The 13667-nt window shown below is 35.8% G+C and overlaps 2 protein-coding genes across 12 annotated transcripts in view; one reads left to right on the top strand and one right to left on the bottom strand.

Annotated features, from left to right (window-relative positions):
- LOC128011662 (synaptotagmin-2-like) overlaps nt 1-5224 on the top strand; it is a 68092-nt gene extending 62868 nt beyond the window's left edge. For all 3 annotated transcript variants that reach the window (XM_052594328.1, XM_052594327.1, XM_052594329.1), the window contains exon 9: nt 81-5224. In XM_052594328.1, coding sequence (XP_052450288.1) covers nt 81-296 — 216 coding nt within the window. In that variant the 3' untranslated portion in view covers nt 297-5224. The remainder of the gene's footprint in view (nt 1-80) is intronic.
- A 983-nt stretch (nt 5225-6207) lies between these two features.
- LOC128011664 (protein phosphatase 1 regulatory subunit 12B) overlaps nt 6208-13667 on the bottom strand; it is a 30445-nt gene continuing 22985 nt past the window's right edge. For 3 of the 9 annotated variants that reach the window (XM_052594335.1, XM_052594333.1, XM_052594332.1), the window contains 2 exons: nt 9448-9677; nt 6208-7664 (listed from right to left, as the gene is read on the bottom strand). In XM_052594335.1, coding sequence (XP_052450295.1) covers nt 9543-9677 — 135 coding nt within the window. In that variant the 3' untranslated portion in view covers nt 6208-7664; nt 9448-9542. Of the gene's footprint in view, nt 7665-9447; nt 9678-13299; nt 13374-13667 lie in introns of those variants that run through there. The other 6 variants (XM_052594336.1, XM_052594334.1, XM_052594337.1 and 3 more) reach the window with 5 other exon arrangements.

Genomic DNA, 13667 nt, shown 5'->3' on the forward strand with positions numbered 1-13667 from the left:
CTTTACTCGGCTCAACACAAGAGTTTTACATTTATACGCTCCTTCAAACCTTAAGTGCAATATCTGTTTTTTTCTCCCAGAAAATACAAGCTGTGATCACGGTGCTCGACTACGATAAGATCGGCAAGAACGACGCCATTGGGAAGATCTGGGTGGGCAGCAAAGCGCAGGGCACTGAGCTCCGGCACTGGTCCGACATGCTGGCGAACCCACGCAGGCCCATCGCTCAGTGGCATCCACTCAAACCTGAGGAGGAGGTGGATGCCACGTTAGCGGCCCTCACTGCCAAGAAGTAATCCAGTTCTTCTTCCTTCCTTCCTTCCCTCCCTCTCTCGTTTCCCTTTCTTTCACTTTTCAACATGCACAACACGTCATCTTTCCCAATCAGCACTGAATTACAGCCATGGGCCACCAGACTAGAGTATTTAAAGAAGACCAGCTCAAATGAGAAAGTGGATCAGAGTCTAATGAGAGAGACTCTTTCCACCGATGTTCCTGAAGACAGGCCGAGCTCAAAGGTGTGTTTATCCTTGAGGTTTATTCACAGAAGAGATGTAAGCTCACATTCACACCCAAATATCCAAAAGCATTCCAAAGTTTTCCATCAGGGACCATGGATAGAAAACACTGCCTAATTTAACACATTCCTTCTAGATTCTCTGGTCACCTAGATGAAATCAGTTCTGTTGTTGAGTCTGAAAGGACAGTGAAGAATTGTTTATCATTGTGAATAAAAAAAAATAAAAAAATGTGGGAACTGGAGAGATAGTTGGACTAGATGCTCCTGCCCAGCCAGAAGGAATCTTTCAGGTGCCGATTACACTGCCTCCAAAACAACCTCTTCTTCCATTCTTCAGTTCCGGCTTCCAGCTGGCTTCTTCCACTGCCCAACATCCTAACAAACCCTGACAAAAAGGAGACAAGCCTTGAAACATCATGAAATAAGCAATTCTTAGCTGCCAGGGACGTCTTCCTGTTAGCATCGGTGTATTTGTTTCTTTGCTTTGATTTCTTGTTGTAAAAGTTTTCTGCCTGAGCACTTTAAATGAAGGTGTGTTTTTGTTCCAGTCAATGCTTTCAACCTGCTTTTATTGCTTCCCACAGTTTTAGATGTTCTGAATCCTCTCATTAATGTAAAAATAAGTCAGAATTTACTCACTTTTCTATCTTACGGCAGTGGAACACGAAAGGAGGTGTTTCAAAGAAAGTTCATGCTGCTCTCTTCCATACAATGAATGAGAATGGTGACCTAGCTTTAAAAAAAAGCTTCTGACTTCATATGATCTGCCAAACTAAAATTGTACAAAAATCTTGCTTGACTTGGAAAAGAACAGTGTGAACATTCTCCAGAATTTCTCCTTTTGTCTTCTACAGAAGAAATAAAGGAATGTCATACGGGTTTCGAAAAACGTGAGTCAACTATTCCTTCGAGAACTACCATCACTCTTTGTTTTCATGTTGTATTCTTGGTTTAAACCAGACGTTATGGTTTCACGAGAAGAGCTGATAGAAGGCACTGTTATTGTGTGTATTTACTGCACATCTTACCAAACCGCTAAACTTATTTGCACTACTGAAACTGCATTCTGTACATATTGCTCTATCAATCTCAATACATCCTTTTGTGATGGCTCATTCTTGAGACAAGTTTGCATTTGTTTAAAAAGGGAGCTTGTATTGTTTGAAAGCTTATTTGTGGCTTACAGTATGAGTAATTGTTAGGATATAAATCTCTGAATATCTTTTTGCTTAAGAACGACACAGAACTAAATCTTTGTGCGTTTTATCCTCATATTTCTTGGAGAAACTCTTTTGGCAATGAATATATTTGTTCAGTTATTAATTAGTTAGGAAATTAAGCAAAATTGCTGGCTCGAATTGGATCGAGACTTTTTTTGAGCATTATTTATTGAGTAAAGACTTTTAAACCAGGCCAAAATCTACATGTAGAGAGCCAAGAATGTATTTGAGGGAGACTTTGTTGTGAACATGCTGTAACCTGATAAAAACAACTCATTCTCATAAGGAAATGTCACTTTAGCAGCTTTTATCCTGCACCATCTCATCACTGCAACATTACTCTACTGCCGCACTGAATTGTCATTCATGCAGTTACTTTTAGGGTTATAATGAAAAGTCTGTCATCGTAAAATTTGAATCCTCTCAGATTTTTTTATCAAAAGCACAATAAAAGTTATTTTACTCATGCTTTATATTCAAAGTCTTCAGAAATCCCACAGCTTTGTGTGAGGAACAGAAATGTAGATAGATCACCCAAAAGTGAACGTTCATCATTTACTCACCCTCATCTCATTCCAAACCTGTATGATTTTGTGTAACACAGATGATATTTTTAAAGTCATTGGTTTCCAAAACAAGATTTTATTGACCTTATTGACTTTCATTGTATAAAGGGAAGAAAAAAATGTCGTCTTTTGTGTTCCACAGAAGGAAAGTCATTCAAATACACAATAAGGGAATTTTCTGTTTCGGATAAACATTCTATTTAAGTTTGAAAAGTTTATATTGGCAGTTGAAGCCATTTAGTGTTATTCAAACATAAAAATCTCTGAAGACTGTCGACAGAATCTTCATTTAAAAGTCGCTTAAGTGACGTTTCCTGTCTGAGATTCCCCTAGATAAAACAGAAGCTGCTCTTCTGACAGGCTGTGTTCAGTTGCAATAAATCTGTTGTTCGGTATTTCCATCCACATTCACAGTGCAGTTTGTCATTTTCATGTCTTTTTGCAGGTCTAATGAATGTGTGGTTATTTATGTGACATCATGCTTTTTTTTCATGTAGTATCATATTGAAACCTACTTTGTTTACGCTGTTAATGTTCTGTACACCATTCTGGTTTAACCTCTTACACAGATATGTCCCTTATTTCGAAGAACTTTCACAAAAAAATTGCAACTCGCAACTACCACCCCCTCCCCAAACCCATAGGCGTGTAGTTTGACCTATATATGCATAGTTCCTACTTTATGATACTGCATGTTACAGTACAAAAAGATGCGCATGTTTCAGAGACGAAGCAAAAAATATATTGTGTACCTAAGTAGGTGTTCTTTGTCATTTTAATAACAAAACGGAGGGGGATAAATGCTGTGTATATTTTCTAATCAAATCAAATATGTATTTATTTTCTGTGAGCGGGTACTGGAGAGAATATGAAGTGTACTAGACTAATCTTCATTTTCAGATTCAATCCATGCCTGGACATCATGAGCAGATACTGTATGTTAAGTGCTTTGTGTGAACTAATATAGAATGAAAACGTAGCCGCATGCTTGCCGTCTACTAATATTGTTAAGGAACAAAATTATTATGTATTTATTTGAAATTAGTTATTTATATTTATTTTTCAGAGTAATATTTGTATGTGTTGTTGTCAGAATACGTTCCTGGGAAGTCAAAACTTCCAGCGGGGGCTCCAAGTGGATATTTTTCCCCATCTTGTAGGATCCTGTAATCAGCAGAGTATCTCTGTTGGAACTACGATGTAAAGTTTTGCATCATATGAATCATTATGAAAAAAATTACACATTATTTTAATTTGTGTCTTTTTGCTGTCAGTGCCAATGAGAGAAGTCACGTTTACTGCCATTTTAGCTGACTTTACGTCATTCTTACGTGATTTTTTCGGACCAACTGATTTCTACCTTGGCAACAAAGTTGCCGGAGCACAACACTATCAATCATGTTATAGAAAACTTGGAGTCCCCATTGTTTTCTAACAAGCTTTTATTTATGAATCTTTTACATAAGAACAGCGTTTAACTAGCCAATAAACCGTAAGTTTGTGTGTGTGAGTGTGAATAAGATAAAGCCATAAGACTTGAGCTAAATCTTTAGAGCTCAACTATATAGATGATCCTAAAATGTCTCCTCCTTTCATAGGCCGATGAATCTCCTCGACATTCCACATAGTCTGTGAAGCTACGGGGCCACACTGTTTCCTAAGATGTGCTAAGTTAAGCATTATTGGCAGTTCAACTTGAAATAGTCGGTCTTTCTGTTAATAATAATGTCTTTTTGATGAGTTTATGATGATTTCAGTGTATATTTTTTGTAAATGGCTTGATTTAACATAAAGTTTGCTAGGAACATCTGTGTGAACTTAAACATGCTTGTAGTTGTTGCCATTCCACTGTGTATGTACACACATGCATTTCTGGGCATAGGGCAATTAAAACCGTTTAACTATGAGAAGTTGTTTGCTTTTACCATTTTAATCCAAAACTCAATATGGGATACCTCAAAAGTATATCATTTGGACATTTGGACAAGAAAATTGAACAGAACTGTGCAGAAATTCGGCTTATCCAACTAATTTCAATCAGCATTGCTTGAGGTTTGAGTGTGAATGCGTGTGATTTTAATAATAATGCATAGGCCCTTTAATAAGAAATAATCATTTGTTGGGAGTTACTCGAGCACTGCCATTCTGCCTATATATAGCAGCGTGCACAATGAACATTTATTTGAAACATTCCTGATCGTAAACCACGGAGTTGTTACTTGCAAGCAAAGGTATTTGGGGCAATTTAAAAACTGCTCATGGATTCCGTCTATAAGTTGCTCTCCATTTGCGAAATCAGCTCAGTTGTCTTTGTAACTCTCTGTGAATGTTTTATGTGATACAAATCAATGAGAGACTGCTCTAACCCCCATAACAGAGATGTTGTCATTTATTTATTTATTTATTTTTCCGAAAATGCTAGCTGATGCCTTTATGTCTGCTTTGGCGTAATCACATAGCAAAGTTCTTGGGATAAAAGAATCAAAATCCTGCCATTGTGTCTCTTTAATTAGATTTTTCTCTTGCACTTTTCATTCTGCTTATCTAGAATTGTAAAATGCTCTTTTTTCTATTTGTATCTATTTGTGATCAGCTTTTTTTTTCTTTAGTCGGTGGGAGATTGTGAGGGTTTGTCCCTCAGGCTATGTTTGTACATGTTTCGGTGTTCTCGTGTGCGTGTGTTCATGTCCGTATTGTCGTGCCTAGTGTGGATCAAACGCATGCTTTAGCCCTTGATGGGACACTTTGAGAAAACGTTGCTCACAGACTCTTCCCACAACCCCCTAGTGGACAGTACATGAGCATCAGCAATCCTTGTAAAGACGTCAAGGGAACCAAATAGCTCTACAGATTTACCATGTGTGTTACCAGCTCTGTACTGAAACAAATGAGAAAATAAAGGCCTTTTAATTACACTTGACTCTGGGTGTGGTGTTGATATGTTGTAGTTAGAACTGACTTCCTTCGGTTTGCTTTATTTATGACCTACAATTACAATTCTGATGGTGTAAGCCTTGTCTTGTGGTTTCAGAAGCAGATATTTAATAAAAGGTGGTTAGAGTGACTTCAAAAACCTTATATATAATATTACCATTAAGTATAATTACCAAGTAGTAAGTACACTTATATAAATGTACTTGTGTACAATTTCAAACTACTTCAAAGCTCTCGGTACAAAATTTCCCTTTGTACTTTTAAGTGTATTTTAAGTGTAAAAGTAGTAAACTTGATTACCCAATTAGTTTATGAAAAAGTGTTTCTTTAGTATTGCAACAAACTTTATGTATACTGTTAGTTTACTACTAATATACTTCTAGTCCACAGTTTATGAAAGTACACATTGAAATACACTCAGAGTAAACTATTAGTTTAAAAGTTTTAATACTGCAAGTGTATATTACTAACTAGTAGTTTAATAAGAGTATTCTTTAAAGTGTATTTTCAAAAACAAAACAAACAAAAGAAAAAGAGTTAGAAATATGTACAGTAACTAGTATACTAACAGTATACCAACAAATCTCCTTTTAAGTGTAGTTTCAATCTAATTTAATGTAGATTTTAATCTAGACTAAACTAGTTGAATTAATTGTCTACTCAGTTACTTTACTACTGTTAGAAAAAAAAATGTAGTCCCAATAAGTATTGAAATACAGTAGTACAAGTATACTACTAGTATATTTACTACATAAAGTATACTTAGAAAATATACTTGAACTTTTCGTAAAATGAAGACTTTATTGGCCTGATAAGAAATGGCTACTTGAAACCGAAGTGAAAATGCACATCTGAAGCACATAAGAACACTAAATGAAAATGAAAATGGTGGAACCTGTATAATGGCTGTGATGATCATACAGGCAGGCAGGGGGCAGCACTGCTACTAAAAAGCCACTTGACTACATTCTTTTGTATTTTACAGTGTGTTTTTAATACTCAGGCAAACAACAAAAATCACAAACAAAGTGCTGTGAGCATTGGTTCAAGATTACAGGTTAAAAACTGTGGACTATGAAAAACAAAGCATCTGAAATGGCATATGTGTGATGTGTTTCGGTTTCATCCATATAGTTACACGTAATTACAAACAAAAGGCACAAATAAATATAAAACATTTGACTGGTTCGACATATCCATTCTTCAGCCCATCAGGTCATATATAAACTCTACAAATGTAAAAGCAAGCAGGACAAATGGGTTGACAGGAGGAGAGTGACATCATCTCTCAGTGGGAACATTCCTTTTAGAATGTTTTGGCAGAGCTTCTGAAGATCATACTGAACCAAACGACCGCTTTCAGAATAATTCGATTTGACTGATGATCAAATACCGTTTAAGGGAATGGCAGTTTGTTCAGCTTTTCCCTGCTGAAAAGACCAGAACAGTTAGTGACCAATGCTGTGGTTTGGCTGTTTATCCGAAATGTACTGTTGTTCCCACAAGGCTTCTTGACAAGCAAGAGTCTTCTAGTCAGCCAGCTTCATCAGAAACCTTGACCAGCCTCACAAACAAAATTTTGCTGGTTTAAGAGAATGTTTGTGCTGGTTCCACATGGAGACTAGTGGCAATCTGTTTCCAAAAAGGGGGTTTCCTATCAAAGAAGAACCATTTTGGGTTTCCCCAAAGAACCTTTAAGTGACCAGTTCTTAATATATACTGTATAACCACTGATGTCAATAAAGAACCTTTATTTTTAGCACCTTTAAACCAGCCTGGACTATTATGGACATTCAACCAAACACTGTTCTTACAGTGTGATTGGAGTACCCTACTGCAAACTACAAGTCAGCCCAACTTAAGGTGGCAAAACCAGTTAACTAGTTCAATTTATGTTTTTGAACACTTAACCAACTCAGTCTGGCCTTCGTCAGCAGAAAAATGGTCGGTTATGTTGGTTGACCTCAGCTCCACTAGCTGGTTGTCCCATCAGTCAACCACCTAAACCAGATAGAAATTATCTAAATCAGGCTATCACCATATTTTTTAAGAAAGTGGATACTTGCTTTCTTCTCTGGAACACAACAGTTTTGGTGATGACTGACTTTCACTGTATGAATTGTACGAACAATTATTTTGTGTTCCAGAGAAGAAAGAAAGTGATAACAGTTTGTAACAACATAAGTAAATTATGACAAAATTTGAAACTTTTGGTTAGCAAAACTCTTTAACCCTTGAGCTGCTGCACCAAGAGCAGATCAATGTTAAGTCATTGTGAAATTCTCAGATTTGGTCTCTTTCTGTTCAGTATTTCTCTTCTTCTTTAACCGGCTGTCCTCACTTGGAAAGTTTGCTGATGACTCTGATTAATGCTCCATTCTCATCTTTTAGCCGCTGGTTATCAGACTTGAGTTCTGTCAAAACCTGAGATTGATTAAAGATGAAAATGAGTGAGAAGAATGCATTCATTTACTTAATTATTTAGTGGTCAGGTGTTTGGTCATGTGACAACAAAATCGCAGTGCCCATCAGATGGCAATACACTACAAAGTTAAAATGGTTCTTCTCTTAATCTCATTTGACAGTACTTCACAATAAAGCATGCAAACATTGCTGTATCATAACACCACAGAATATATTTTTTATAGGACTGGCAGTTGGTAGTGCCATGTGAATTTGTGCTCATGCATAGAGAGGTTCACCTCCTCCTACTCCAGTGAATAAGAAAGCATTGCCAGACCTATAAAAGCTTTAACAGAAGAGCAAACCCAGCCACTCATGACTTCATATCACATCTTTCCAACCGTCGGATAAGACAACAAAGCTTTTTTTGTCCTCCCTTTTAGAAATAACTAGCACACACACAGAGAGAGAGAGAGACTCGCAGCACTGTGGATAGTTCTGCCATTCTGAATATGAACAGGATAGTAATTGGTGTCCTGCTGTTTTTAAGCAATAAAGGCACAAATCCCATGTTCTTTAGAAAGATAATTTTTAAATATGTTCGATAAATATCTAACTATCTAACATAAGATTTTCAGAACTTGTAAATTGCATCAAAGACTTTGGCCTGTCAGTTGTCTCGGTCCTCTCAACTAATTCCAACAATTAAAACCATTATTTGTTAAATCAGCTGCTGAATTGCAAATACTGAATTGTAAATACGACCCATATTCAATCAAAAATATAAATAATTATTAACCCATATTTTGTACATTTTGTATATTTTTATTGTAGTTCCATATTTTTATTTTTTTAATCTGTAATTTTTTATTATCTGTTTTTATTATAGACATCCAATAGTCTGTAAATTATAACCAGTTACATATTATATAATTATTATTTTCATTTTTACAATAATTTTTGTAAATTTGTGTTGCTATCCATGTGTAATATAGACATCCAATAGTCTGTGTCATTTAAAACCAGTGATTTACATATTCTATTATTATTCTAATTTTCTAATTTTATAAATTTTACTGTTTTGAAATTATTTTTATGTTTTTTATGTTTGTAATATAAGCAATATAATATAGGCATATTCTGTCATTTATTTTTGTCATTTTATTTTTTTAATTTAATTTTTACAAATATGTTTATGCTTAATTGTTTATTATTGTCTGTTTATAATATAGGCATTCCGTGTCATTTATAACCAGTGTGTTTAATAGTATATCATTATTCTATTTTAGTTTCATTTTTATATATTTTTTTCTTTTATTGTGATCAATTTATAATATAAACATCCAATATCTATAATCAATGTTATGTATACACATTCATATTTTTACATATTGTGTTTGTAATTTAGGCATCCGATAGTCTGTATTGTTATTAATAACCAGTGTTTTAATTTGAATTTTATTTTAATGAAATAAAAAATAATACTAATTGCTTACTTTTATAGCTATCTGCGTGTAATATAGTCATCCAACAGTCAGTGAAGTTATTAATAACCAGTGAGTGGATGTGTTGACAGAGACTAGAATGTGACACTACAGAGGCTGTGATTTGATTTGGACACTGCTGAAGTATAGAGATGTTTGGACATGTTTGGAAGATCTATAAATATCTTCAAAGCTTCCACCTGCAGCAGGAATGTGAGGGGTTACCCTTCCCCAGACCCAGGAGAGAAACAGGGAGAAAGAAAGAAGGAGCGAAAAAGCCTTACCAATGCAAAACAAAGGAATGAAACAAGGAGACCTGCCTGAGAGGTGAGCAGCAGCGGGACAGAGGAGGAAGACAACAGGGTGCAACGGAGAACAGGAAGGAGGAAGGGACACAGAGAGATAGGGAGGAGGACTAGAGATCGTCCGACTCAGGGAGAGAGGCCGTCTGAGTGAAGTGAGCGAGGGAGCGCAGCATGGCTTTATTCTCCTGTAGGAGGCGCGCGTTCCCCCTGCGGAGAGCCTGTAATCGAGCCAGAGCGGGAAAGGTCTGGAGATACAGAGAGGCCCAAAATCATGAGAGCGAGTGTGAAAGAACATCAGAAAGGGGTTGGCAACAAAAATGAACAGCATTAAGTGTGTTTGAAGAACTTAAAACAAAGTCAACATGAAATCTAATTTTATTTACATTCCTGGTCTTATTGTGTTTCTAATTCATCACTGCACATTATTCATGAGAAAAGTGTTGTTGTCCATCCAAATGTTACGGTGACCCAGAAGTGCATATTTTGAAGAATGTTAGTAACCAAACATTTCAAGTTTCCATTGACTTTGGACAGAAAAAAAAAAAAAAAAAAAAAAAAAAAAAATATATATATATATATATATATATATATATATATATATATATTTATATATATATATATATATATATATATATATATATATATATATATATATATATATATATATATATATATAATAGGAATAAATGGGGACAGAAACTGTTTGATTACCATTAAAGGGATAGTTCACCAAAAATATAAATTACCCCATGATTTACTTACCCTCAAATCATCCTATGTGTATATGACTTTCTTCTTTCAGACCAATACAGTCGGAGTTATATTAAAAATGTCCTAGCTCTTCCAAGCTTTATAATAGCAGTGAATGGTGGTCGAGATGCATGTGCATTTCAAACTTTATAAACCGCAATCACTAGCTTTAATAACTGTCATACTCTTTCCATGAGAGAGTGGTATGCAGGGGATGACGCAGGACATCGGTGTAGCGTAAACTCCGGTGAGAAGTGACAAATGCGGTAGCACAGAGGAAAGAGGCAAAACAATATCGGTCACAAATTAGAAATACAAAATGAGAATTTGTTATGAATGTTGGAGACTGGCTTTCCTTTGCTGTGCTCATGAGACTAGCATATTCTCGCTCTCTCATGAACTTATATGTATGGTAGTTAGTTAGTTAGCTAGAGCAGGGATGCCCAAACTCGGTTCTGCAGAGTTGAGCTTGCCTCAACACACCTGCCGCGAAGTTTTTAGCATAGTAAGAGCTTGATTAGCTGGTTCAGGTGTGTTTGATTTGGGTTGTAGCTAAACTATATATATGGATTTTTTCTTACACAAACTCTTCGCTTCACTTCAGAAGCCAGGACATTTTTTTATATATCTCTGATTGGATTTTTCTGAAAGAAGAAAGTCCTATACACCTACTGTAGGATGGCTTGAGGGTGAGTGAATCATGGGGTCATTTTTATTTTTGGGTGAAGTATCCCTTTAACATTCATCAAAATACCTTTGTTGTATCTGACGAAGTGGTTTAATAAAAAGGTCCAGTGGTCTAAGGCAATCCAAGGATATATTGTACCAATCTTTTTTAATACACACATGGATTCTGTATATAATAATGTAGCCATGTAATAATACTACTTTTGAATGAGTCAGTTAGTTTATGTCAGTCTTTCTCTACCCTCTTTAATTGTGTAGTAAATCTAAAATACTGGCATCTTGCATTCTACAAAACATCCAAGGTTTGAACACTATTATTGTGACAATCCTGTTTTTATAATCACCTAAACTTCCCCTTTGGGACATCACAGGTACCCTATCGCACCATCAGCCCATTTCTTGGTTCAATTTCTCAATCACAATAGAGAGCATGTTAAAGTTAACATACTGTATCTGATTCATTCTAGTGAAAATGCCTTAGTGAAATCTAAACATTAAACAATTTTTACTGCACCAATCTTTTTTTATAAACACTTCATACTAGGGGTAAATGACTAACGAAATCTAAATATCGATGGAAATTTTTATCAATCCTTTTTTTTTTTCTTTTTTTTTTTACTAACACTTTAACTGTTTCACCATGGTGAAAATCCATATCGCCGCATTTGACTTATATATTGGCTTGAAATTGTTGCACCACCCTCCTATTTCTCCACCTTCCAAGCACCTGACATATAAGCCTGACATAAGATAACTTTTCATTGATCAATAAATTTCTGATGAATAAAATTAAACAAAGTCAACAGTAAACAAGTCTGGTCCTATATCTTTCTTAAGGACATTTGAATAGGAATCAAATATTATGTTAAATGCATTAGAATATAAATCATGTTTCACTCTTAAATGTCACAATACAAATAAAACGAGTTTCATGCTGACTTTAGAATGGAAACAGAAATATAAGCATGCAGAGACGATCAGGTGAGAACAGAAATTTGTGTTGGATGAACTGACAAACAGAACGTGCAACTAGTCATTCATTAAAAGGATGAGGAGAACAGGCTTGCAAACATCTTCATGACCACTGACTTAATATAAAATCTAGTTTTTATTGGATGACTTTTAAAAGTAGTAATCACCACTATTTTCTTTTATAAAAACCACATTGTGCAGTGAGGAGATTAATGAGCACCATGAGGCATCTGTGGTCAACCTCAGAAACTTCCTGAACCAGCATGTGGAGAAACCCTGAGGTTTGACACCGTTTCCAAACATGGTTTCACAGCTTATGGATCTGGGACCAGGCCATTGAGTTTCTTCAATGCATGAAAAACCAACAGAGAACTGCGAGGCATCCGGCATCTGTTCAGAGCTCTTTCTTGATTCATTGTTTTGTCTCTACAAAGAGCATCTGTAGTCATATTTAAATTGTTAACTCAATGAAAAAACGCACTGCTTTGATAAATGGAGGTTGGCATGTCATAACGGCCAGCACAGATAACCAGTACAAGTGCTGTTGTGCTTCAATTTGTCACAAAATGGCTTTTAGATGGCGCTGAAGCTCTCGTCTCTTTCTGCTGAGCCTCTCTTCCTTACTCAGTAGCCTATGCTGCATAACCAGCTAACTAACCTAATGTAACATCCTTCAAAAACAGCCATGTGAAACACTTAACATAGGCAGCAAGACATGACTTGATAACAAGTGATTCCAAACCCCTTGTTAAGTTTGATTTTACACTTCACTGATTCCAGATTCAAATGCTACATCAGATCTCAAAAGTAAACAGCAAATGGTGCTGATATACATTTATGGTGTGCTATAATATACTGGAAAAATTATAATCCTAACCTTTGTTTTCACAGTGAAATCATATTTGGCCAGAGAGTGATTATTATTATTATTATTATTTTTTTCGGATTGTTAAAATTGATATTGTGAGTTCTTAATAATGTGCTATAAATATTTTGTGCACAAAACTAAATTTTACTCAATTGCAGTGGAATCGAGGCTTGGAGTCGAAAACAGTATTAAATTAATCACGACTTTTGCGGACAGAGTTTGGCGTTAGAATGTTGCTTCTAATTTCCAGGACGTCCCAGGTTATCATCTAGTAATTATGTCATGGCATCAACATAACATTTCTAATCAACAGTACGATTCGACTCAGCCAATGCATTCTGGGATTGTCATTTTATTATTTGGTCACAACGAGTAGTGGTTTTTCATACAGTGCTCACTGTCATCTTCATAGGACGGTAAGCCTGCTGTTGGGGAATTACAGTAAGAATTGTTCCGAGAGCATTAAAGACAAAAAAAAGTATGGATACAAATCTATGACAAAGAGTGATCTACATGACTCTCACTATGTAGAAATGGGTGTGTTTAGGTATGTGTGAGCAGGCAACCACGCGTGGGGCAAAACCACTCACCATCTGCCCCCTTTCACCCAGTCCAGCTGAGGATGAACTCAGGGCTGGTAGCGAAACCTCACTGAAGGTGTCTGCTGGGGCAACAGTGACATCACTGATCAAACAAACACAAGTGCTTCTCATTTTATTATGATTATGACCTCGATGAAGTGAGAGTCCAATTAGTGTCTGAAAAGCTGCATAAATATACACTGTTAAAAATAAAAGTTCTTTAATGGTATTTATAGTTCCATCAAGAATCTTTAACATTTATGGAACCGTTCCATTGAAAAAAATAAGGTTCTTTATAGTGGACAAACGTTCTTTAGGCTCTTCACACAAAAGATTGATACCCATCGCTCTTGATGATATATTAAAGGGGACATACA

The sequence above is a fragment of the Carassius gibelio genome, chromosome B23, assembly GCF_023724105.1.
Source record: "Carassius gibelio isolate Cgi1373 ecotype wild population from Czech Republic chromosome B23, carGib1.2-hapl.c, whole genome shotgun sequence".
Lineage (NCBI taxonomy): Eukaryota > Metazoa > Chordata > Actinopteri > Cypriniformes > Cyprinidae > Carassius > Carassius gibelio.